At 41.8% G+C, this 25,000-nt stretch overlaps 4 protein-coding genes and 1 long non-coding RNA gene across 5 annotated transcripts in view; 2 read left to right on the forward strand and 3 right to left on the reverse strand.

The window, feature by feature from the left end:
• LOC134193099 (citrate synthase, mitochondrial-like) overlaps window positions 1-1,931 on the reverse strand; it is a 5,239-nt gene extending 3,308 nt beyond the window's left edge. The window contains exons 1-5 of the mRNA XM_062661887.1: window positions 1,790-1,931; window positions 1,701-1,733; window positions 1,541-1,648; window positions 146-253; window positions 3-93 (exon numbers count right to left, since the gene is read on the reverse strand). Coding sequence (XP_062517871.1) covers window positions 76-93; window positions 146-253; window positions 1,541-1,648; window positions 1,701-1,733; window positions 1,790-1,843 — 321 coding nt within the window. The 5' untranslated portion in view covers window positions 1,844-1,931 and the 3' untranslated portion in view covers window positions 3-75. The remainder of the gene's footprint in view (window positions 1-2; window positions 94-145; window positions 254-1,540; window positions 1,649-1,700; window positions 1,734-1,789) is intronic.
• A 2,801-nt stretch (window positions 1,932-4,732) lies between these two features.
• LOC134193237 (profilin-like) lies at window positions 4,733-5,777 on the reverse strand. Its single transcript, XM_062662057.1, has 2 exons — window positions 5,569-5,777; window positions 4,733-5,242 (listed from the first exon to the last, which is right to left on the reverse strand). The coding sequence occupies exons 1-2, from the start codon at window positions 5,707-5,709 to the stop codon at window positions 4,961-4,963; spliced, it is 423 nt and encodes a 140-aa protein (XP_062518041.1). The 5' UTR covers window positions 5,710-5,777; the 3' UTR covers window positions 4,733-4,960.
• A 1,420-nt stretch (window positions 5,778-7,197) lies between these two features.
• LOC134193463 (uncharacterized) lies at window positions 7,198-7,989 on the forward strand. The gene is made up of 3 exons (XR_009972087.1): window positions 7,198-7,421; window positions 7,492-7,564; window positions 7,621-7,989. It is a non-coding gene; the product is annotated as an uncharacterized LOC134193463 (long non-coding RNA).
• A 9,799-nt stretch (window positions 7,990-17,788) lies between these two features.
• Window positions 17,789-18,184, reverse strand: LOC134193503 (uncharacterized). The gene has a single exon (XM_062662331.1). It carries the CDS (start codon window positions 18,182-18,184, stop codon window positions 17,789-17,791), a length of 396 nt encoding a protein of 131 aa, XP_062518315.1.
• Window positions 18,185-20,381: 2,197 nt separating this feature from the next.
• Window positions 20,382-25,000, forward strand: part of LOC134192930 (tectonic-2-like) — an 8,070-nt gene continuing 3,451 nt past the window's right edge. Inside the window, exons 1-6 of the mRNA XM_062661687.1 lie at window positions 20,382-20,580; window positions 20,646-20,742; window positions 22,064-22,297; window positions 22,785-22,870; window positions 22,935-24,637; window positions 24,710-24,991. Of these exons, the coding sequence (XP_062517671.1) occupies window positions 20,578-20,580; window positions 20,646-20,742; window positions 22,064-22,297; window positions 22,785-22,870; window positions 22,935-24,637; window positions 24,710-24,991 (2,405 nt within the window). The 5' untranslated portion in view covers window positions 20,382-20,577. The remainder of the gene's footprint in view (window positions 20,581-20,645; window positions 20,743-22,063; window positions 22,298-22,784; window positions 22,871-22,934; window positions 24,638-24,709; window positions 24,992-25,000) is intronic.

Consider the following 25,000-nt stretch of genomic DNA (forward strand, 5'->3'; position numbering starts at 1 on the left):
ACCTGGTTTTCCGTTGGAATCTCTCCAGTCAACAGCAGCCAGAACAGACCTTCCGGCAATGGTTCTTCTCCTCCCTTAGCTTTTGGGCAAAAGCTAGACCAAACAAAGTCAAATACTGCTTTCACTAATGTCATTGTTGCTATACCTTCTGGCACTCGGGGATGCTGTAGCCACGGAATCGAATACCTTCATCTGGATCAAGCACTGAAGTCTCACACAGCATTGCCTTCATACCTCGCATGCCACCGTACAACTGTTCAACAAACATTCCAATGGCACAGAAACGTTCCTGTGTTTGTTGAACTCCCCCAACAAACACAAACACACACACACACACAGTGTAAACAGTAAATGGTTAACTAAAGTTGTTCTAAACGGCAAATGGTAAAATGGTAAACGTCAGGAGTTCCATTTTCAAAGCCATGCCTCCAGCCTTATGACTGGGCTCCTGTGTGCTACTCAGGAGAACTATGGGCATGCACTAGCAATCTCCTGAAACTGGATCAGGTACTCACAAGACCACCGGCTTGTAATGCCAACTGAGGTGTGGGCATCCAAAGTCCAACCAGGCCCTCAGTGGCTGATGGCCATGTCACAGCCGTGGCCACTATCGTCCCTAGTCAAAAATCTGGTACTCATTAATACTCATGAGTCGAGAGAGGTAATTATGTGTGAGTTTGTTGCTCAAGGGAATTACGCCTGTGCTCATTTCACACTTGAACTTGCAACCCAAATGTCCCAGATGTTTTCTACTCTTCAAATATGAGTTTCCAACAATTGAGCTGCAGACAACGCCACTTGCGCACACACATGTATGTCAAACCATGCATCGTTAATGAAAGGATTCTGAACAGCTATCCCTATGCAGATCACAATCAAATCTAGGTGGTATTTAATCTCATACTAAAAATTTACACCCTAACCTCATAAACTAACATTATGACTATTTCAATTGCTATGCCTCCACTTAAAAACAGATTATCATGTTACCCATCAAGTATGCCACAAACTGGGGAAAAAGAGAGACTACCAGTGGCGTAACTAGGCATGAGGCAGCCGAGGCAGTTGCCTCAATAAATAAAATGGGTGTGGCCTTGCAAAAATTTTGCTAGATGTATCAGTTAGTAGATAACAGAAAAGATCGGGCATTCTGGTTACCGAACAGAAGAAGTCCTCTTTCACCACTGTTCTCACACTTAGCTAGGGCACGTTCACAGCATGTGAAGCACTTGCCACATACATGACTGAGAAACCTAGAGGTTAATTAAACAATTTATATAAACTTGCCTAGGTAAATTTTAATGCTAGTTATGCCCTTGACTACCATAGCACCTGTCACTCGGAAAACAATGATTGACACCTAACCGGCCTTCTGACAGGTTTGAAAGTGCCTTGCTAATTACTTGACTTGATGATGTCACAGATAATCAGTGACCTCCTACTGGCGTCACACCACTATTGGCATGACAAACCTAGCTAATTAGACAAAGTTGCTAACTTCGAAGTACTTGAATGTATATATGACTACCAACCACCTCACCTGGTCAACGGTTATCTGGCCTATTACTTTCTCTTTACTCGCAGCTCTAAACGATTTCACTTCTTCCTGTTTCTCAGAAATTATCCTTTCTAGCGTCTCCCTGAGGCTCTAATAACACAGTATATAAGACATCGGTGCAACGTTCAGACCGTCAACGTACAAGTGAAGACGACAGTCTCGATATCCATTGAATCTACAGTCAATGGACGTTTTAGTGTTCTGTCATAATAGAAATTTGACGAATCCTACCCTGTGCGTTCTAAGTAATCTAGAACACACGTTTAGGCTCTGGAGTACAGCCATCGTAAGAGTAAACAGCAGAGTAGAATATCTACGCTTGCGCAGTAAGGAAGTGGTGTCATAGCACGAAGCGCGCTAAAGGAAATATCCAACGCAGGTTTATTATAGTCTCCTCCCACATGCACACAAAATGCACACAAACCACAACACTTCGATAAAATGTGTTACGTGCATTTAATTTGAGTTTTTCTTGCATAATCAATAATCAATAAATCATTCTACTAAAATATTCTAGTCTCAATTGATCCTACCAGACAGTATTACAACCATAGTTTAGTGCTGTCTAGATACCATAAGTTCCCAGTCATCGGGCAATTTGTACATAACTGACAGACAAACAGACAGACTGTAATTCAGTGTTTGTCCTGCACTTTCATGAACTTCAGTAATTACCAATTAGCATTCCTGTATTGTAGAACTCATGTCTGGAAACATATGTATTGTGACAGACAGACAGACAAATAGACAAACAGACAGACAAATAGACAGACAGACAGACAGACAGACAAATAGACAGACAGACAGACAGACAGACAAATAGACAGACAGACAGACAGACAGACAAATAGACAGACAGACAGAGACTATCAAAGTAGCTTGCATTAAACTGGAGTTGAACCCAGTTGCTTGATTGCATTGTGTTAGAAATGTAATATCAGAAAGACATCCAGGTGGCTCTCTCCCTAACATGGACCCCCTTGTGTTTGAAGACTTTGGACATTGGGGCAAAAAAGGACAGCAGTTTCCGCATCAGATATCTCAAGATCAAACGACGACAACGGAAAAATCAACAGCACAGATTTCAAGATATACTGGCAGTGACATTGCAGAGATGCAATGCCAGTGTTATCAAAAGGAAGATAGACAGGATAACATGCTCGACTCATTAGGCAATTTATACAGAAGCCAATTGCACACTAGATGAGTTGGCATTGTAAAACGGCTCTAGTAGTCATAGATAGGTTTGATCTGAAGAGACAGTAGTTTTAGCTATAGTTAGATTGTAATACACCTGAAAAAGTGCATGTTCTTTGACAGACAGACGGACAAACAGTTTTAGTTGCTCACGGTGTAAATGCTTAATCTAAATGAAAAATATAGGTATTGACAGACGGACGACAGACAGATATGCAGCTAGACACCATTCTATTGGCAACACAGCCAATCTCATGTCTACAATACTCTTGGTTTTGTTGTTTGTGTCATTACGTTGGTGTTGAGTTCATCTGGACCAAATGCATCAAAATACTACAGCAAGAATTTGAAACATAGTTCAGTGCTCAAAAGGTTAAAATGACGTTTACAGCAGGTTGATTGGAGTTTTATTTCACAAAATTCAATCTCACTGGTGAGGTCTACAAAATTGTGTGTTGTGGGTATGCACAAAGATGTTTTCTACGTTCCAAGAACTAAAACCCTGCATCTTCTATATCATCTGAACTCACTGTTTCTAGTTCTTCCTTTATACATTTCACTGCATCCAAATCCAAAACACACAACCAGTATTCAAAACCCAAAAGCATAAATTCAGGCTTTGCCAAAATGTTGATGTACGTGTTCATTCCATCTGAGCTGTGCAGTGCAATGATGCTGTTGTCCTAGATGTTATAATGGATACGTTATGTCCACGTCTATCTCAGCCCTAATAACTGATTCAAACCTGTCCGTTCTATACTCCATTAATGACTCTGTTCAATGTGTGAATTACTAAAGTCCTGAAACTTTTGCTATTGACCAGAGACCCACAAAACGAAGACCTAGGTAGATAAGCAAACTAATATAACAAAATAAGTTTAATGGTCAATAATTTTTGTACCAAAAGGATAAAAGCAGGAGCTGAAGATGTCATATCATGCAATGACCTTGTTTTTGTCCCCTAAAATTCACAAGAAAGCCACCTCTTTGTGGATGCACCAAAGACACATCTTACTCAATGCCGACTCACTGTTGTAATGAATGATGTCAAATCATTACCTGGAATTAGGGTACTGATGCTCATAATCAAATTGCACGTCTCAAATCTGATTGAAAACACTCAACTGAGTGTCTAACAAACCAGCTAAAAGCTACTAAACTTCACAATTACGAAAATCGCAATAACTCCCATATTTTTGGTGCATTCGAGGTGGTCTAATCTTGGTATCATTTGAAAGCACAAGAGCTTGGATTTTTCCAATACCACAGCTAGCCTTGTAAACCAGACCTACATGCAAGGATTAGAATTCTTCATATCAAAGTCTTTAGTATATTACAGCATTATTGTTACCCTAAATTGCCACAAGAACAGATATCGCCAATTATCTCAAATGCTGTAATTGATTCCAATGTTCTTGCTGCGTCCAGTTCATACCAACATTTGGCTTGTTCTTTGGGGCCGGTCATTCTTAAGTGTCCGGAGGGGCTTGCAAATTTGCTGGGGGATCATAACTTTGAAATTCAGTGATTTGCAGGGATCACTAAGCATTTGGTCATCTTCTGTTGGGGGGTCATAATTTTTCAGGGATGTTTACGATATTAGCTGTATACATAATGTATAGAATTACGTATATGCAAGAAAAGTATCTTTCTAAGCACTTTGCACACTTGCATTACTGAAAATGGTGATTGCTGCTTTACTTGTTTTGTCAGTGGGTTGAATAGAAAGAACGAACTTTAGAAATCATACCTAGGACACACACGAGCCCTCAAACAGACTTTCTATTGTACATACCTATATGATTATATATTACATGTATACATGTACATGCACATATATGGGGTCATCTAAATTAAGTTAATTGACAGACAGTGGGGGGGGGGTCAGAAGTTTTTAGCAGGCATATTTTGCAGGGTTCGCATATCAAACTATGGGGACCCCCAGCAAATTTTCCACCCCCCCGAACAATTAGTAATGACTGCCCCCTCAAATTGGTAGCAGTATGCATACTCTACTGTGTTGTCATAGTTTTGTGATGCAAATGAAGCTATTTGGAATAGCAGCACCTAGTCAGTTGTTTCTATACAAACACAGGCGCTTCATCATAAACTTCTGATCCAAAGTGAGAGTGAACAGAGACTAAGTACTACTCAATTCCAATTCCTTGACTAACATGTCTTTGTGAAATACCTCTTGCAAGATCTCTACATGCCCAAAGATTCCAAATACTCGACAATTACATTCACTGCTTTGTTGCAATTGCCCTGTTGAGAACCTTCTGGACAAAAAGCAATAACGATTCCCGTCTTGCTGGCTTGAATAGTAGTTGCGCCGACTCCTTGTTTCTTGGCATATACTATTTTTGAATCTTGTTCTTTCAAAAACATATATCTGACACCCTCACAATGCACTCCAGACATTTGGAAGTTTGTAAAATCTTTGGATTTCATAACCTTTGCAATCTCAGCTCCTTCCTGTGGTGTGATCTAAACAATAATAACTGTAACACATCGTTGTCATAATAAGTCTACTTCTAACGTACACAAACGGTCTCATCCATCGACTCTACACATTTGCTACATGAGTGAACATCCACGAGCGCCAGTCACGTGATGCCCTAATGAGACACCAGTCGATATGCAAAGAAACTTACGCCTCTTTTATTAGATTACAAACGTCATTTTGTACGTCAAGTTTGCGAGCACACCGCTCGTCTCAGTTTGTCCACTCACGTCACTCACCTTGAATTACAAAATTCTCTCTCCTACTTATTTCAGCTACACGTGTCTCGCACAACCTGCTTCATACTTACCTTAAACGCGTTAGCATGACCGTCTGTCGTCCACTTTGCGCCGCCGTCTAGACCGATAATGCAGGCCTTCGATACGTGAAATCCACCGCTCGTGTCCTTAGACTGAGCAATCAAGTTGTCGATGTATGAGTCCCAGCTCATTTTCAGGCTTGTTAGGCGAAAAAGTACGAGTACAAGCTTGAGAAATAGCGAAGAGAACTTCCTAAAGCACGAAGTAGGTGCGCATGCTCTGTCCATGTATGAAGTCAAATTGGCTAGTAATTCTACGACAGTTCGTTTTTTAATTAACTGTCTACTGGATACATATCATGACGCTATCTAGACATCACTTTTCCAGCCGCTCCAGCTACACATGACTAAACCCCAGGTGTCAAAACATTGAGAGTGCATGCGATAGACGTAACCGGAAGCTAACTCAGACAACCCGCCCCGGAAACTGACTCATAAGCTATGACTCGTAGATCTAGGCTAACGTAATTGTAGTGTGCACTATAAAACTAGATACTTGTCTCAGTTGTAGTTGTCGCGAGTTAGTTGTCGGTTGCTAGTTGATCTAAAATTTTAGTCTTACTGATTTGTACCGACTGTTGCTATACTCAGTCACGCCATTCTCCAGCTAGTGAATGATCTAGTAGAGTGCAAGACGCGCTCGCTGCAGTCAGAGTATAATTAACTAACTAAAAGCAATGGGACGCGTGTATTGTACATTCTAACGCGCTGCAAATAAGTGTGTGTGTGTGTGTGTGTGTGTGTGTGTGTGTGTGTGTGTGTGTGTGTGTGTGTGTGTGTGTGTGTGTGTGTGTGTGTGTGTGTGTGTGTGTGTGTGTGTGTGTGTGTGTGTGTGTAGATTTTGTCTCTAGACTAACACGTGGACCCGCCCTACAGTGAGATTGTGGGATGGGAGCTACTCTACGTGTCAAATAATGGACGACTGGCGAAAGTTATTAATTGTACGTTTTTTGCTTAGAGGTAGCTACTATGTAGGTGTTAGCGCAATTCCTTCCGCCCATAGGGCGGGTGAGGGCTAAAAATTTTAGTACAGTGTTGTTCATTTCTCTTAGTTAATTACGTAGTAGTCTCGCGTAGCCAGACCCCAATCTGCCGTGTCATACTTAATTAATTAGAGGTCTGGCTACTCGAGACTAGACTCTGGATAGTAATTTTGGAATCATCTATGCCAGTGGCTATTGGAAATCTGTTTACGGTCTGACAAGCAAAGTAGATGACACACTTGATTGTGATGATTTCAAATTCCTACACTGAGCGAGGGATCTCCCCCCATTCCCCGTTTCCTACGCCAGTGGTATACTAGAATAGGTACATGAATTTTAGTATATTTTAGTAACGTTTATTACCATTTAATTCACGCAATTTCCATAATTACATTTATGAAACACGGATATAGTTTTTAGAGTTTTTAGTAAATTGCCAAAGTCAATCCGGGGAATGACGAGGGCGGAGTTGGACTCGGTCGAGTCTAGCAATGAAGAAGAATTCAAAGTAGGTGCACTGGATAACTTCTAACAGTGAAGAAGCCATATATATATATATATATATATATATATATATACATGTAATTATTTTTTAGTCGTCACGTGTTACGCAAATAGTCTCGTACGTCACGTGACCCACCAGCGCTACTGCATGTGTACAGCGTTTCACGCCTCGGGTAATAAGTTTTGCGTAGAGTTTCTGAACAAAATTAGGCAAACGCAACAGAAACGTTCGAATTGTCCGAAAGAAGAATTCGCGCGCTAATAAACATCCCGGATAAGATGGTATGGAGAGTCAGCTGCTGTCTCTGGTGATACTAATTGTCACAAATTTACGTCTATCAACGGAAACTCAGTCAGGTTAGTAGAATAACATTGACTGTTATTCTGACCGGATGGTTTGTAGATTATCTGTCAATGCATGCGACAGCTACAGTGAGCATTTGTGAGGAGACTGTTGTAGTCTACTATCCTAGCAGAACAGCCGTCGAAGTTTTGCTCAGGTACTCTTGTTTTCTCTCTATCTGTAACAATGCTCATTTTGGTTTCATTGTTTCAGTGAACCCGCAAATGCTCCCGTCAATGTCACGTGTGAGTCTATCTCAGGTACACGTACAGCAAGAGTACACAAGACAGATACAAATGCAATTTTTATTAATTAAAATAATTGATGCATGACTTTAATTGAGAGCCACTGCAAACTTGGTATAGTGGAGGAATGTTTGGCTTGTATCTAGAAATTACTGAAAGCTGCTAGCAGTCATAAAGCGTTAGCTAATCTACTCTCTTCTAATGAAATTATTTTTAGTTAAAAGGTGACTACTAATCTGCTAGACTGACTATAGCCAAATGTGAAATACTGTAATGCAATCATCTGCAGAATTAAGGGGCTGGTCACTTTTAACTGTCCAGGGGTAGGGCGTTTTGCTGGTGGGTGTGCCATAAAATTTTTCCTGGAGAATTATGCAGGGGTCCCGATTTTTAGTTAAAAGAACTATCTCTGGGGGCTTAATTTTTGTTGCCTTTTCAGTTCTAGAGATGGTGAAATAGCCTTGAACTTCCAGACCAGAGAGTGCATGAAGCACACTATTCCACTAGTCTGGACCAGAACGGTACAAAAATTAATTTGGAAATAGCCTTCTAAGCCAATCAGTGTCTTAGATCTGGAATGTTGGTTATGCTAAGTACACAAACTTTGAAGTGACTCAGACTAGCTCTAGCTCATTTTTTGGGTGGCAGGCATGCACCTGTTGCCAGAAGATTCCTGATTCCAGTAGTAGTCTTGGCGTGGCTAGACCTGCTGATAATAGTCTGGCCATGTCAGCAAAATCTAATCCAGTATAACTAAAAATTTTAGTAGTACTTATATGGTACAGTGGACTTTCAGCGTGAGGTACCAATTGACAGACATTTTGCGGACACTATTTTTTATCCATCTAGAGGCCATGCAGTTTCCTGCATGTGTTCTGTGCTAAAAGTAAGGTGTCAGCACGTCATGAGGTACAGCAGCTGAGCTAAATTAGTGAATGTGAGAGAAGTTTCAGTACACTAGCCCCTAGAGAAAAGGAACTTCTTAGTAGAATGTCGTATGAAACTACATGCATGGCGTTGGTCTTAAAGAGTGAGATCTGTTTCTATAAGTTCCCTTTTGTGAACTTTGTGTGGGTATTAATAAAAGATATCCAAATATTTAGTGAATGAGTTGCTCTGATCACTTGACCTCAACAAAGTCCGGATTAGTTCTCTCTTATATGGTGCCAATGTCCATTCTTGCTAAGTCTTAGGCGACAGTCCTCAAAACCTTTTACACTGTTGGGTTAGACTAGCTAGCCTTCTCCCTCAGAATCAAAGAGTCTTCATTTCGTGCTGTCCACCAAGATATTGCCGCAAACACGGCAGATGTCTCTTGTCGTTCGTGAGATCTCATGGCATTTACAAATGATATGTTTGTGTAATGGAAAAGCATGGTATATTGCTATCTCATTATTGAACTAGGTGAAACGATTCTATGCTGTTAGACTACCATTTAGCATCCTTTTTTAATAAGTACTTCCGAAATCATTTTAGTATCATTGTGGTCCAGACTACTAGAAGAGTCGTGCGGTTTGCGTGCTTTCTGGTCTGGAAGTTTGAGGCTAATGGTGAAATGGCGCTCATGGCCTAGCAGATGAGCACCTTACTTTAATTAATATCTAAAAAGACTGCATGGTGTGTGTGTGTGTGTGTGTGTGTGTGTGTGTGTGTGTGTGTGTGTGTGTGTGTGTGTGTGTGCGTGCATGCGTGCGTGCATGCGTGCGTGCGTGCGTGCGTGTGTGTGTGTGTGTGTGTGTGTGTGTTTCTCTCCAGGTGCGTACCTATATAGGGGATTTGGAGGGTGCAAAGGAATCGACCCTCTTCAGTCAGAGGCCTGCTTGCACTGTACCTTTGTATGCGACCAATCTGCATTTAATATTTACACCAGATGTAGGATCAATAAACAAAAATGAAGCGCTCTCTTGAGTCCCTTGTTCCAGATGTAGCTAGATCGATGTAAGCAGATTTAGACTCCAAGACTCTTTGGCGCATAATGTGCAGTGCATATCAAATTTATACTATGCATATTTAGCAATGTCTTCCGATAGATCTGATAATTAATAAGTAGATACATTAGATAGAGCTTGTTGAGCTCGCCAAGAAAATTACGAAGTCCACTAGAGCACTAAAGAAACTGACCCATTCAATCCTCCGTGTCGCTCTTGCAGTCTCTTAGTTCTGAGGTGAGGAAGTATGTTTCCCATTGTAAGCTGGCTCCTGAAAGTAAGGAATTGAAGAAAAAGACAGTACAGCTTTAGTAGAAAGTCGTGCACATATCAAATCATTTAGTAAAAGAAGCATGCATTGCAGATATAGCAAAACTGTTGGAGTTTCTGACGAAAGCAATCATGAAGGATCTGAATCCGGTAATGTAGGGTTGGAAAGTCAATCTGATAATATATTCGATGAAGATGTACTGAATGTACTAGAATGCAGAGTCAGAAACAAGTGAAGACGAGAAAGAACTTATAGCTTCTGTATCGATGCTTGTCGGTTTAGACGTTACCTGCAGTCTTTGTGAAAATCGAGTTTTATTGACTTTTTACTAAGAATTTACAGCGTCAGATAACATAAACGACCCGTCTGGTGCAATCCGTGAAACTCTTGGTTGGACTGACTCATAATCAGTAGTGGGGTTATGGTTTTTATAACTTCCTTGGCTGGGGTCACAATTTTTGAAGTTTGTGATAAGCAGGGGCCATGGGTAGCATGTAGGGTTTATCTCATAAAGTGACCGCCCCCGGATAGTTAAAAGCGACCGCCCCCTAAAGTATGCAAATCAGCAGCATTGATCTGACCGTCACGTATGGACATATTCCATTGTGCTTTTACTGTTCGTAGTCTTGAGATAGTCAGTCTAGAAGGTTCAAAAGCCCATCCGTGATAGCAAAGCAGAACTTTTTATGTAATCTGACCAGATAATGTGCGCAAGGGCAGCAGCCAAGCCATCACATACTGTAAATCCAGAAATTTTCGAACTCATGAAATTTTATTTATTTTCGTACAGATACCTGGTTGTACTAAAATAACATGAATCCTAAAATTTATAGATAGATGCACTTGAATTTGGCTATAGTACAGTGTACTGATGTCCTGTACTAAAATAACATGTGTATGAACTACTTCATGGGCAGAAGTACTAAAATTTATGAGTAGTAAAATTTCTGGACTTGAAAGTACCAATTTTCTTACTGGATGTACGAGTGCGAGGCCATGCACACCTTCCTTTATCAGTGTTGAACCACGCCTATTGGAAAAGAGGGTTTGTAACTCCCTGAACCCCCATCTGGATCCTGGCCTGGATATGCAAGTGATTTCAGTCAGGAAGCAGGATTAGTGTTGTTTGGCTACATGATCGAGACGCTAGTCATGTTGAAGGATGAAGGTATCTTATTTTACATTATGGAATGAGTTTGCTGTTACTGTAGGGCTGGTTTGGGTCACTATATCTACTGTTGAACTTTGTTACCAGGAGACAAAAATAATGCTTTTGAGACAGATGAAATCATGAATCTGGAATCTGTGGCGAGATTCTGTGTAGTGACTTGCTGCATGCGAATATTAATAGCTTTTTGATGCAAACTGTTAGGTAGCCTCGGTTCCAGTTGCTTCCCGTATGTCCTACTGCACGTGACAGGTATATGGGGTCATAACTAGAAGGGGCGAGCGGGAAAGCGTCTGGGTGCACTTCTACTGCAGACGAGTTCAGGGGTGGGAAAGCTATTAAACATAAAACGCTCTGCACCAATAGAAACTTCCCGCTTGCTCCAAGCGGTGGTTTTGATTGGTCTACAACAAGAACAATACCACTTAGTTTACGGTTACAATCGTAGACATACTAATTAACATTGTTAGGCACACAGTTAGGCTAGTATTACAACAGCTGCAGCGTTTCTTGCGATGGAGGTCTTCCCGAGTGAATTAGAAATCAAAGCTACGCCTGTAGTAGATAGACTGATCCTCGTAGATCCATCTCAGATGATTCAATAGCGGAAGCAGTAACTGTTTGCTGTCCTCAATTCGTGATCGAGGCTGTGAAGTCGTTGCAGCACCTCTGCATACATGATATGTCACCTGGCCCGAGGAGACGATGGTCTCACATGTTTTCCAACTGGCAATGGCAAGTCTAGGATATTCCACATGATGCTAAGAGTGTGCAACACTTTGTGGGTCTTTGGTAATGCAGACTGCTCTTTTCATCCAAGCCATTACTTTCTCTCATGAGAGACCAGGTAGCAAGCTTGACAGAACTCGGCGTAACAGCTGCAATGATAGGTGCTAGCTTGTTTGAAGACGAACAGATTCAACGTGGTGATGTCAGCGTTGTGTTTGGCAGTCCATTGGAGAAACGCCTCCAACAGAGTCGATTCCGCGATCACGTCGTTGCTGTTGTTGCAGACGAAGTTCACTGCGTCGTTCAGTGGTTAGCGTGTTTTGCTCAGTGTTTTGATGTTATTCGAATGGAACTGACTGATGAGTTACCTACATCGTATTACGATTGCATTGTGCAACCTAATGCAGTTAGACTAATGGTATAATTTGAATCTAATAGCTTTCCCGCCCCTGAACTTGTTCGTATTAACAGTGCGCCCAGATGCTTTCCCGCTCGCTCCTCCTACTTTTGACCTCATATACCTGTCACTTGCAGTAGTACATATGGGAAAGCGTCTGGAACCGAGGCTAACTGTTAGGGGATGATTATTATTTGAACGCAGTGGAACTTGTACTTGTCATAGGGCCAATCCACTACTCTTGCTGTGTAACTGCAGTGTTCTTGACCTAGGAATAGCTAATTCTTCAAGACTGATCAAATTTAGTGGATCTAGTGGATGAAAATTTAGAACACAAAGCAGAGAGATAGAAAGCGGACAGACAGGCAAATGATAGGCATTTTTATTATTTATGTGTGTGTGTGTGTGTGCACGCGCTCGTGTGTGCACGCGTTTGTGTGTGCGTGAGTTTGCGTGTGTGCACGTGTGCGTGCATGCGTGCATGCATGCGTGCATGTGTATGCATACATGTACATGTGTGCATACGTACGTGCATGCATGTATGCATGCATCTACAGTATGTGTGCGTGTCACACCTTGGAAGGCAACCGTGAAAAGATGTGGTTCTTGTTCTTTTCTTCTACTGCATTTGTCATGTGTATGACTACATATGCATGGGTCTACGATAAGGTTTGAAGTGTCTGGGCACCAGGGTTTCTAAGGGGTGTGTAACTCATTTTCTGGATGTTTTGTGGGAATGCATTTAGCAGCAATTAAGTGTGGAGTGTTTGGGATCAAAGTAACTATGACGCTATTACTAGAGGGTTACTGCAACGTAAAAATCAAAAAATGTATGCTGGAAATTGATAGTTCTAGTTGCACACATGACAGGAAAATAGTTTTAGATTGTTAAGTTAAGTCTCCCCATGTAGCTGAGAAGTAGCAGGACAAATTACTTCCGGTTCTTCAAGTTTCGTTAGTGGGCGTGGTGTAGTGTACACGTCACAGAGGAGTCTACGCTAGCGTGTATTGTAAACAAAGGAATCTGTGGCGAAAGAATGGTTCGGTGTTGCGTGGCTGCAGGATGCATCAATTCACAAAAGTCAGACGCAAGTGTATTTCAATTTCCGAAGATCCCAAGGTTTACAAACAGTGGGAATCGCAAATAAGGAGGACAAGAATTAGACGTGTGTGTCGTCTGGGCGATTACTACTTCATGAGTACAAAGCATCCTACTGTGTGACAGGAGTCTGTAGTAGCCACTCTGAGCCTGATTGCTTCGAGGTACAGCCAGGTCTATTCAAGAACTTTGTCTGGTTTGTAGAAGAGCGAAATTGAGGCCACTATTTTCCGTCTGCCTGCCCTCACACTTCAAGGTTGCAGCACTCTGGAAGCTTTGCAAAAGAAAGGAGAGTCACATTTGAGGAGCGGGAAAATGAGGATCTCGTGCAGGACTGAAAGTACTGGAAATGGCTAGGGGAGGTCAGACTCTTGATGACTAGACTTGCGTATACAGGTGCTTGATCATCATGTGTGGTGTATGCGGTCGTATGCATTACAGTATTGTGCAGTGAAAGTATACCTTTTGTCAACGTGAATTCAATGCTTGGACGTCAACTTGTTTTGTAGTCTTTCTCACAGCATCTAAATTTTGCATGAACTCACCATGCAGTACGGTACACTAGGCCATTATTATCTTTAGTATTTGACGTTATTATTGCATCATTTTTTGAGACGACTTCAAATACATTTTGACAACACATGCATTCCACACGAGTACATATCCATCATCTCACAACAACCGCGGCTACACCTGTGATGGTTGTTTACCCGATTGTGCATCGATTATGTTTGCTACTTCTACTACTTACGATGGTGACAGGCTATCTGGTGGCCACTCCACTTCTTTGTCTGTTTCCAAGGCAGTGATCTCAAAGCTTCAGAGGCACTGCCTCTGAGCTTGAACCTGTATGGTCTAATGGCTCCCAGCAGATCTTCCTCATCCTGCTATTCATGCGATGACAGAACGGTATCAGCACTTAAAAACCTTCGGAGAGCTCTTCAGAAGAATAGATGTCACTGTCGTCACCTCTACCTTAATAGCATTGCCTTGTAGTCATTTTGGAAGGAGACGCACACACGTCTCCCTCTGTGATGTGTACTAGTAGTAACTATACCACGCTTGTTACCAGAACTTGAAGAACCGGAAGCAACTTTTACCTGCTATTTCTCAGCGACAGACTCACCTTAAAAATCTAAAACTATTTTTCCTGTCATGTATACAACTAGGACTATCGATTTCCAAAATAAAAGAATTTTTGATTTTTGCATTGCAGTTACTCTTTAGTGACTTTGGTAGGAAACATCAGCATAGAATGGAACTTACAATCCTTATTGATAAAGAATTTTCATGGGATGATTCTTGCTGATATTAGTTGTTGTTGCATTGTTAGTTTGTCAGATGTCAGATAGTAGTTGAATTCTTTATTAATATTAACTGGGCACCAAGAACACCAGGTCTTCACTTTTTGGCTGCCGTGAAGATGTCTGAGATTGTCATACTTATGGTGATTTTGAAGAGATTAGAAGCTACTGTCATCACCCAGTCGTATTGATATTCGTGTAGAGGAAGCAATTTTGTGCCATTTGCACACACACACACACACACACACACACACACACACACACACACACACACACACACACACACACACACACACACACTTCTTCACTTCTTCATGCTGCGTTCATTCCAATGAGAAACGATGCAGGCCAAGGTCACCATAGGCTATATCGGAGGTTGTGGATGTTCTCTGACAGCAGAAACGCTCGTGGTTGTGGAGGCCTTGTTGGCGGAATGTTTGGTGACAGTACTGACATTGACTAGTCAGGGACTGACCATGTTTCTGTCTCTGGTGGTTTACAAGGCTGGCATGATTTACGACAGTAAATCCACAATCATCAAAGCTGCAGTGTAAAGCAAACTCTGATGTCGTTTGCCTTGCTTCGCGGCGACGTTTCTGCTCATCCTTGCAGTATTTCTCTTGTTCTTCCTTCTTGAAATTTACTTCCTGTGTGGCAGCCCAGATCTGATTCCTCCACTCATTCCTATCTTCTGCTAGTATCCTCCAAACCCCATCAAGATTGCAATTCCTTAAATCCCTCAGTACCAAATCGTTCCATCTCATTCTCTGGCCTCCGACTGAACGTCTGTCTACCTTGGGGTGATGCACACACCAAAGCTTCCTTGGTAGACGACACTCATCCATGCACAAGATGTGACTCAATAACCGAAGACGTCTCTGTGTCAGCATGGTGGAGATTCTTTGTAGGTTGGCTATCTTTCTGATGGAGGTGTCTCTCTTGCCGTCCCATAGGGACACTCCAAGGATGGAGCGGAGGCTTCTCATCACAAAGCTCTAAGCGATGTATCTGCGGCTCCAGAAGTACTGCTGTTTCCAAACCATATAAAAAAGGGTGGAAAGAACTACAGAGACAAAGATGTTCGGCTTGGTACTAGACTTGATCTTCCTCTGGTGCCAAAGGATGCAATTAAGTGACCCATATGACTGAGATGCTTTGGTTATCTGTGTTGATATCTCAACATCCATGGAGCAATTATTAGAAAGAACTTCCAAGGTACTGAAAGGATGGTACCACCTCAATTGGATCACAATCAGGATGCAAAGAAATGGGAGATGGAGAATGGGCATCAGCTCCAGTTAGGACAGCTGGAAGCTTGGTCTTCTTGTAATTGATGGTAAGCCCATGTGATGGCAAGACGAATCCAGAGATTTCAGCAAGGAGGATAGACTTTCATAAGAATCAGATATCAATGCCATATCATCAGCATATTCAAGGTCTGACACTGACACCTCTGATGTAAGCTTCTTCCTGTTTCCTACCAGGTCAGCATCCAGAAGATATGACAAGCACACACCTACATCTGGTTGGGGATCACTAATGACAAGTCGAATCACAGAGTCAAAGTAGAGGTTGAATAAGGTTGGAGCAAGTACGCAACCCTGTTTGACACCACTAGAAACAGAGAAATGATCTGAGATTTTACCATAGGTCCTTACAGCGGCAGCAGTGTTACTGTGCAATGCTTCAATGATTTTGAGTAGCTTAGATGGCAAGTGGTAACAATACTGAAGAACAGACCAAAGAGCTGCTCTATTGATTGAATCGTAGGCCTTACCGAGGTCTACAAAACAGATGTATAAAGGACGATGGTAATCCCTGGCTTTTTCCATCAACACCCTGAGAGAAAAGAGTTGGTTGGTGCACCTTCTGCCCTTGCGGAAGCCACACTGGTTCTCACGCAAGAGGGCCTCCGCTCTGGGTTTGATCCTGTTCAATATAGCATGATTAAAAACCTTGCTGGGGATGCTCAAGAGGGCAATGCCTCTATAGTTGTTGCACTTGGAACGACTTCCCTTCTTGTGAAGAGGGACAATGAGGTGGTTCAACCAATCTGAGGGGATACTCTCGCTGCTCCAGATGAAGTTGAACAGTGAAGTGAGACAGCAGATGGTTTCATCTCCTCCCAACTTCAGCAACTCAGCAGATATGCCGTCATCTCCTGGAGCCTTACCATCTCTGAGCTGTGCGATAGCTACCTGAATCTCATCTTCAGATATGGGCTGGGACAAGTTTTCATCATCTGGGAATAGTTCTCTGTAAGATGGTATGGCAGCAATGATGTCGGGTAGTACATCAGTATCCAACTGGCAGTTTGATGAGCAACAATTAGACACTTCTGCAAAGTGTTCTGCCCAACGTTGAAGCGTGTCAATGTCACTTGAGAGAATGGATCTATTCCTTGCTAGGATGTTGGATGATGAAGGCTTGGATGCCTGTTTCTTAAGTAGCCTGAGCTCTTTGACTATGCTCCCACCACAACCTAGTTGCTGTAACATGTTTGCTTTCTTTTCAGCTTCTACTGCTCTAGCACTCCACCAGGCATTTCTTGCTTGTCAGCAGCCACCTTGGTTAAACTTCTCAGTCTGCGATACTCTGCCAAGGCATTTGGATGTTGCTGGCCATCAATACTAGATATGTTCCGTATGTGTAGCCACGCTTCTTTCTTCTTTCTGGAGAGGTTTCTCACTTCTGTGATCCAATCCGCCTCCATCTTCTTTGGCAAGGGTGGTAGGTTGCCACTGGCTTCCTGGATGGCTGACTTGAAGGAGGCCCACTCATCCTCAATACAAGGTGAACATGGGCTAGGGGTAGCATTGTGGCTGACATAAGCATCTGCGAGAGATGCACGAAAGGCTAATATTTTGTCCGATGGTAAAAACTTGGTCTGTCGAGGAGAAGGATGATGATACTGACGACTCTTTGTTTTAATCTTGAATTGAAAGGTGGAGACGACGAGCTCGTGGTCTGATTGATGTTAAACTCCCAGGTAAACACGCGTGTTCATAACGGAAGAACGATGCTTGGCACTAACTAGTACATAGTCTATGACATGACCAGGATTGGTATGGTCACCATTGCGATGCCAAGAATACTGATGTTGTAACTTGTGCCGAAACCAGGTGTTAGTAATAAGAAGTTTGTTGGTGACACAAAAATCCAACAACCGTTTGCCGTTTCCGTTAACTTCACCTACCCCATGAGGACCAAGAGCTTTATGCCAAGTGTTGTTGTCTGTTCCTATTCGTGCATTGAATCCCCTAGAATAGTGACCATGTCTGTTGCTGGAATGGTTGCCATTGCAGAATGCAGTTCGTTGTAGAAGTTCTCAGACGGTTGATTGGCTTCAGTTGTTGAGGTGACAGGATTAATCGGAGCATAGATAGCAAAAGCTGTGATGTAGGAGAGATGTGATTTCAATCGGATATACATAATTCTTCCATTGATGGGCTTGAAAATACTTCCAGCTGCTTCCCAAGCTACTCGAGCATGGGGAGAGAAGATAATGGCAACTCCACCAGAATGTGAAGAGTCGGAGCCCGAGTGAAGAATGGTGTAAGACTGCATTGAAGTAGTGCCATGACCCCACCAGCGTGACTCAGAGAGAGCCAGCAAGTCAATATGTTTGTCAAACATTGTTCTAACAATTTGACGAAGCTTGAAGCTTTGAGAACTAAGAGAACCCGCAGATTGAACATTCCAACAAGCCAGTCTAGTCTTGCCTTTTGCGTGAAGAAGGGCATACGACTTAGACTTTGTAGTGAGCTTGGTTTTGAAGGCTGCTGTTTTCTGTTCATCATGAAATGAACACGGAACAGATTGGGATGCCAACCCAGTATCCAAGGATTACCAACGAGGAGGTTGCACGACAAAATCCCCACATAAACACACACACACACACACACACACACACACACACACACACACACACACACACACACAAACACACACACTCACACACTCACACACACACACACACACACACGCGCGCGCACACACACACACACACACACACACACACACACACAGATGGACAAATGGACAAAAAAATGGACAAATGGACAAAAAATGGACAAATGTCAATCCCTCAACGTCATTCGACGTTGACCTTAAGGTCAGTTGCGGAGATAGCTGCCCCTGCCTCTAGAGACAGGGGCCTCTATACGCTACTTGGAGGCTTAGGGCCTGTGCATCTTTTTTGATCTTTCGTGCGAATGGGATCTGAGCTGTATATCGCTATTGGGGCTTTGATTGTTTCAACAATGTCTTCGCCGCCATATCTACATTGAATATAGCAGTTGCAGCGCCTCACTTCTAGAAGAACGCGCATCGTTCGCCATTTGCCTTGCTTATACGAGTGGTGATACGACCCGAAACAACCTGCGAAATCACTCTGTAAACACAATGAGTACCTTTGAACTATTGTAAGAAGATGTCACAGCAAGTTTGGAGTCACTGCGTCGCTTCTTTCAATTTCTACAGTTCAATGATGCGCATTCTACTAGAAGCGAGGTGCTACAACTGCTATATTCAATGTAGACATGTCGGTAAAGACATCGTTGAAACAATCAAAGGCAGCAATAGCGATATACAGCACGAATCCCATTCGTCAGAAATTTTTCAGATCCCATTTACACGAAGGATCCCAAAAAAAGATGCACAGGGTCAGCGCTACAATCCACCTGGAGCTTTGCCGGAGTCATGCAGGCGCACTAACTGTCGCAGCTTTGGGACTGGACATCAATGCCCACAAGTACCTGTCTGCTGCATGATGTTGCTTGCATGATTTTACTTTCATGATTCCAAATCAGCAGTCATGTCCACCCCAGTCAATGACCAGGCACTCATTTATACTCCTGAGTCGAGGGAAGCAACTGTGTAAGTTTCTTGCTTAAGGAAATTATGCGATAGTTTGCCATCACTGCAACTTGAACCTGCAACCCTGCAAGGTCCCAGATGTTTTTATTTTCCAAATGCACTCTCTAACCAATTAAGCTACAGCACCACACACACACACACACACACACACACACACACACACACACACACACACACACACACACACACACACACACACACACACACACACTTCACTTCACTTCACGCTGCGTTCATTCCAATGAGAAACGATGCAGGCCAAGGTCACTATAGGCTATATCGGAGGAGTGGATGTTCTCTGACAGCAGAAATGCTCGTGGTTGTGGAGGCCTTGTTGGCGGAATGTTTGGTGACAGTACTGACATTGGCTAGTCAGGGACTGACCATGTTTCTGTCTCTGGTGGTTTACAAGGCTGGCATGATTTACAACAGTAAATCCACAACCATAAGAGCTGCAGTGTAAAGCAAACTCTGATATCACACACACACGTGCACACACACACACACACACACACACACACACACACGTACACACACATACATTACCATAAAGAATGTCTGATAGAGACTGTATGTAGTTTTGTTAATTAAATGCATGTAATATGCTATTGCTAATACAATGTCTCTAATGTACATATAATGAAAACTAACTGCATGAAATTCAGTGGCAGCAGAGCGGCTCAAGTTGGGAGGGAGGCATAAAAGCACGTCAGAGTACATGAAGTTCCCCATGCCCCACCAAGAGTGCGTTGTCGGCATTTCCTGTTTGGAAGCGCTTTCTGATGTTGAGCTTTAACTTAAATACTCCTCATAGGCAAGAGAAAGTGTTTATATAACAGTCATAGTAGAGTACTAAAATTCAATTATTTTCTTCCAAATTTCTTTGCAGATGTTGATCGTCAAGTTTGGGGGGCAATTGCCTGTTCTGCTCCCCAGCTCTGTTGCTACTGACATTAATGTAGCAGATGCCTTAAACTTTAGCAAGGAAAGGATTCACTAATCAGCAGTTAGTTGTTAGTTGTAAGATGAGGAACGTATGAACATTTTTTGTGTGCCAGTTGTCATAACTCACTCGCTAAATATGTTTAGTCTCAAGAGGACTGATACTGCAATTTGCAGACAGCAGAGCAGCAGGTGGTTCTGACAGAGTCATGGTAGATATATGCAATGTTGATATTGGTTGCGATTGGTGTTTTATTTAAGTTTTGGTATGGGTTAGGTGAACTATACTGTCTCTGCAGCAGGCTTGCCAGTCCAAGTATTTTGTTCAGCTCAGTCCACAAATGGCAGTCAGTACACAAGACAACTGTCACGAGGTGTGTAGATTATCTTTTACCAAACGGTTGTGTACTTTTTTTTCACTTGTTTTAGTCTTTAGTTGTCTTTATCTAATTGTAGTATTGTTTTTTGGGTCCTTGTTGGTTCCCATATTTACCTCCTCTGTCTATATTTCAATGTCTTGTGTTGTCCATGTGTCTGCTTATCGTTTACACTTGTCACAAAGCACTTTTTTTGTTGTGTATGTACATGTTGTCTGTTTCATGTTACTATTTTACTGTGTGACAATGTACAACATTATATTTACTCATACTAAAAAAACGACAAGTATTTGTAAGTGATTACTCTGCAACTGCTTTCAAGATTTTTGTTGCCGAACCAGTTGTAAAAGAAGCTGATTGCGTTGTGACATGTTGTTTCTTGCTTGCATCATGATTAGCTGTTTATTGTTTCTGCTATGAACCGTAAGAAATTGGACTTTTTAATTAAAGGTCGCAAGACTTGGGAGTAGCTTACTCAAAATGTATAAGGGTTAATTGACTTCTGATTTGTGGGCTATGTTTTGTGGGTGGCTGACTGGCTGTCTGTTCCTGTCACGCTCAGGAATGTGCCACATCTTCAGAGCGGTCCAATTGCCAAGCAGTATTTGCAATTTTGTTGGACATGGCAACCAGAGACAATTGACAAATCGCCAATCAGATTACAAATGTTCACAAAAGAGTTTTTCAGAACTGTGCGATTCATGTTTACGATTGCCAGCTCTTGTTAGGACTAAAAAACAGGACTTACCTGTCTGTAACTGCTAACACGAAATTATTTGCTCTAATGTGATTTTATGTTCCTTATGTGATCTTTTGTTACTGTGCTTTGACGACTACAGACTATTTATGGACTTGCATCAATTGAAGTGATTTAGATAGATTTCACAAGTAGCACACTAAATAGATTTTACAAGTAGCACACAGATTTTACAAGTAGTAACCATAGGAAAATAGTGTATAAATTTGTAACTCTTTGCAACGATCCTAAAGTGGTTTTAGAAGGCTCATAGCTGGGGAAGGGACGGTGTAAGCGCAGCTTTAATTGCTAGTTTTAGGAGTTTGTTCATTTTCCTTAAACATATATCAACTTACTGTTGAGATGGTCTATTGCATTATGGCTCAATACAGTTTCATACACATGTGTTGCTGCACTCTGATTGGTGTCAACTTTATTGGCGGAAGGTTTGGTTATGTTTAGCCACTTTGGACAAATGTGGTGTGCCCTTGCTGGTAGTTTGTGGTGGTTTTGTATGGTAGCTGTTGCTGTTGACGTTTGTCTAAAACGTATCTCACAAGGCCATCTTGAATGTGTTTGCAGGTCAAGGCTCTACGTTTGTACTTGCACATCCTGAAGCATTTCTTCGTTCAACTTCTTCTCAGTTTGTTGGCTCTCCACTTGACATTTTACTTTATTTGGATCCTCCGCCTTCCACTAAAGAAGGTGATAGTATCGATGTTGCTTTTCGATGTGCAGCTGAAGGACTTGCATTAAATGAGACTGATTTGACATTTAAGTCACAAGCTTTATGCAGAAAATTTGGGGACAGCACAGGTGAGGATATTCAATGTTATGTTGCTTTTTACATATTCATGTTACATACAGATTTGTAATGTTTGCATGCACACACTTGAACTCCTGGCATGCCTGCTATGGGCTCAGGCAATGGAACATCTTCTGCTGTTTTTGCTTTTTTTCTAATTTAATTTTTCCTTCATTGTTTAAGTTTTACTTGATTGATATCTATCTAATGTTGCTTGATGTTGACAATAACGAGTTTGATTCTCAAAATTTGTTTCTTGGTGTGAGTTTCAAAATGGATGTGCTCTTCAGATAGTTATCCGAAGACAGACACACGTACACGTACACACACACACACACACACACACACGCACACACACACACACACACACACACACACACACACACACACAGAGTTGCACACACTCCTACATATACATGCTAGTTAGAAGCAGTTGAAAGGTAGCTCATTTGGCAGACACACGAAAGCGTCAATGCTATTAACAGTAATTTTTTTCAGATGTTAACTCAACACTTTTGAACAGTACAGTACAACTGTCTGACGACTTACATATTATTGTATCTCCAGAGATGTTACAGTTTCGGGTGAGGAACTACATTGTACAGTGTAGAGGTAACTTGCTAACAATTATGTTAACTGTTCACACAGCAAGCAGTTCAATATCAGACTGTTACAATGAGACTTAGTGCTGGGTCTTTGTCTTCACCCAACACATCTCTCATATTGTTGACATGTTGCTCTGTTGTGCCAACTGATTCCAGAATTTTGCAGGCATATAGTGATCTAGTTGCCAATCTTTTGATTGAGGTGCATATTTTGCCGAATGTAGAGAGTACTGCAAATCCCACCAGCACATCTGCAGATTCAACTTCAGTATCTATGCCTTGTTCATGTGACTTTACATTAATGGTTTGTGACATTAACTGCTGCTGTGACCCTGAATGCACTACAGCAGATACAACACTGTTTGGAGACTGTTTGCCGGGCAGTTCTGTGACTGCTCAACAATTTGACAAGAGTTGTTCTATGAATAGTGCAAATGAAGACAAATGGCATGATGTGATGTGTGTAATCAAAGACAGTAATCCAAGCAAAGGCCTTGTATACGATTCTGTTGATGTGGCCAATGATGGTTCAAAGTATGATAATCTGAGACTCAACATGGCCGGTATTGTATCTTATTCTACTCTAGTTGTTAGTAATTCATTTCTGAGAGAGACAGGACAATCCGTTTATCGATCAGGCGATCCAGTAGTCACTACCATAACACACTTGAGTGGGTTAACCACAGTAGGGCAGTTATCTCTGCCATTTACCACTTTGACAGAACAATGCTCAGAGGTTGGTCCTATTGGCTACCTTACCAACTCTCAGACTGCATGTAGTCGTTTGGTATCTGCTGTTAGCTGTACTTCTGTTTCACCATTGAGCATTCTGTTCTATTTGATTCCTGAAACGTTTGTAACTAGAGAGTGTCCTTCATCGCACACAGTTAGAGCATCACCTCAGTCTGATGTCAAAGCTGTATACCGTTACGAGTACTACTGTGGATCTGCTCCAGAAACAGTGTCATTGGCTGGCTTAGCATGGAACTTTTCTCAGGATTTGACAGATCAAACTGGTGTTAGTGGGTTTGCTGAGAAAATGCTTTGTGGCGTTTCTAGCATGGACAATTTGCAAAGTGTACCATTGGAAACTTCATTCAATGACGATACTGAAGTGTGTGAGAATGTTGTTCAGCGTCTTCAATACATATTATATTGGAATTCAGGCAATGTCGTGGCAATTCGAGCTTTGTACTTACTGGCCAACATCTCTCTCAGTGAAGAAGAAAGCAGTACATTCATATCATCGGGTGATATCAATAATGAAACTAATAGGCAAGTCAAATTGTCACAAAACTTTGAAGTCAAATTTGTGTATGTACCCAAAGAATTTCTGAGTAATTCATTACTGAATCTCTCCTTGCCAGAATTGGATGCTGCTCTAAATTCTTCAGGAGTTCTATCTGGTAATCCTGGATATTCTATTGCTACAAGTGGGTCATTGGTTAGTGGAATATTTGATTACAACTCTAATCGAGTCAATGTGAGTATTAAGAACCAACTAAGAGTGTGGCAGTCTTTATCGGACAGTTCTTGTTCTCAAGTCAGGAGACAGTCTATAGGTTTTGGTCATGATTTGTTTTCTGGCTGTTTGTTGACTTTGTCTTTGGAAGACCTGAGAGACAGATGTGATGAGGTTAGGCAGAAAGTGAATGAAGAACAGGAAACATTAGTAGCAGCCACCCATGTTGGTCGATATGCGACTTCAGATCCACAAGTTGAAACCGAATGGGTTCAAATTATATTGTGAGTACAGTGTTTCTGCTATTTCGTTAAACAGTGTGTCTGAACATAAGGTATCTGTTTCTGTTTCTAAAGCAATGGCAGCAACACCAGTTTCTCTAATTCCAGTTTTGCGAATTCCACTTCTTTGAATTCCAGTTCTTTGAATTCCAGTTCTTTGAATTCCAGTACTCTGAATTCCAGTACTTTGAATTCCAGTACTTTGAATTCCAGTACTTTGAATTCCAGTACTTTGAATTCTTCAAACAGCTTGTGTTCTTTTGTTCTTTCACACGTGGCTATTACTGTGGCTTACTCGATGCTGACCAATGATGAAACGGTTGCTGACCAATGGCAGATAGTGGGAGTTAAAGTCGAGTGAGTTGC

Source organism: Corticium candelabrum, chromosome 17 (genome assembly GCF_963422355.1).
Source record: "Corticium candelabrum chromosome 17, ooCorCand1.1, whole genome shotgun sequence".
NCBI lineage: Eukaryota > Metazoa > Porifera > Homoscleromorpha > Homosclerophorida > Plakinidae > Corticium > Corticium candelabrum.

What these genes read in the sequence shown, in the direction of transcription:
- LOC134193237 (XM_062662057.1), bottom strand. Translation starts at nt 5,709, where the DNA reads ATGAGCTGGGACTCATACATCGACAACTTGATTGCTCAGTCTAAGGAC. An exon ending in GTCATGCTAACGCGTTTAAG is followed by an intron (nt 5,243 to 5,568) that starts GTAAGTATGAAG and finishes ATTATTGTTTAG; the next exon opens with ATCACACCACAGGAAGGAGC.
- LOC134193503 (XM_062662331.1), bottom strand. Translation starts at nt 18,184, where the DNA reads ATGTTTGACAAACATATTGACTTGCTGGCTCTCTCTGAGTCACGCTGG.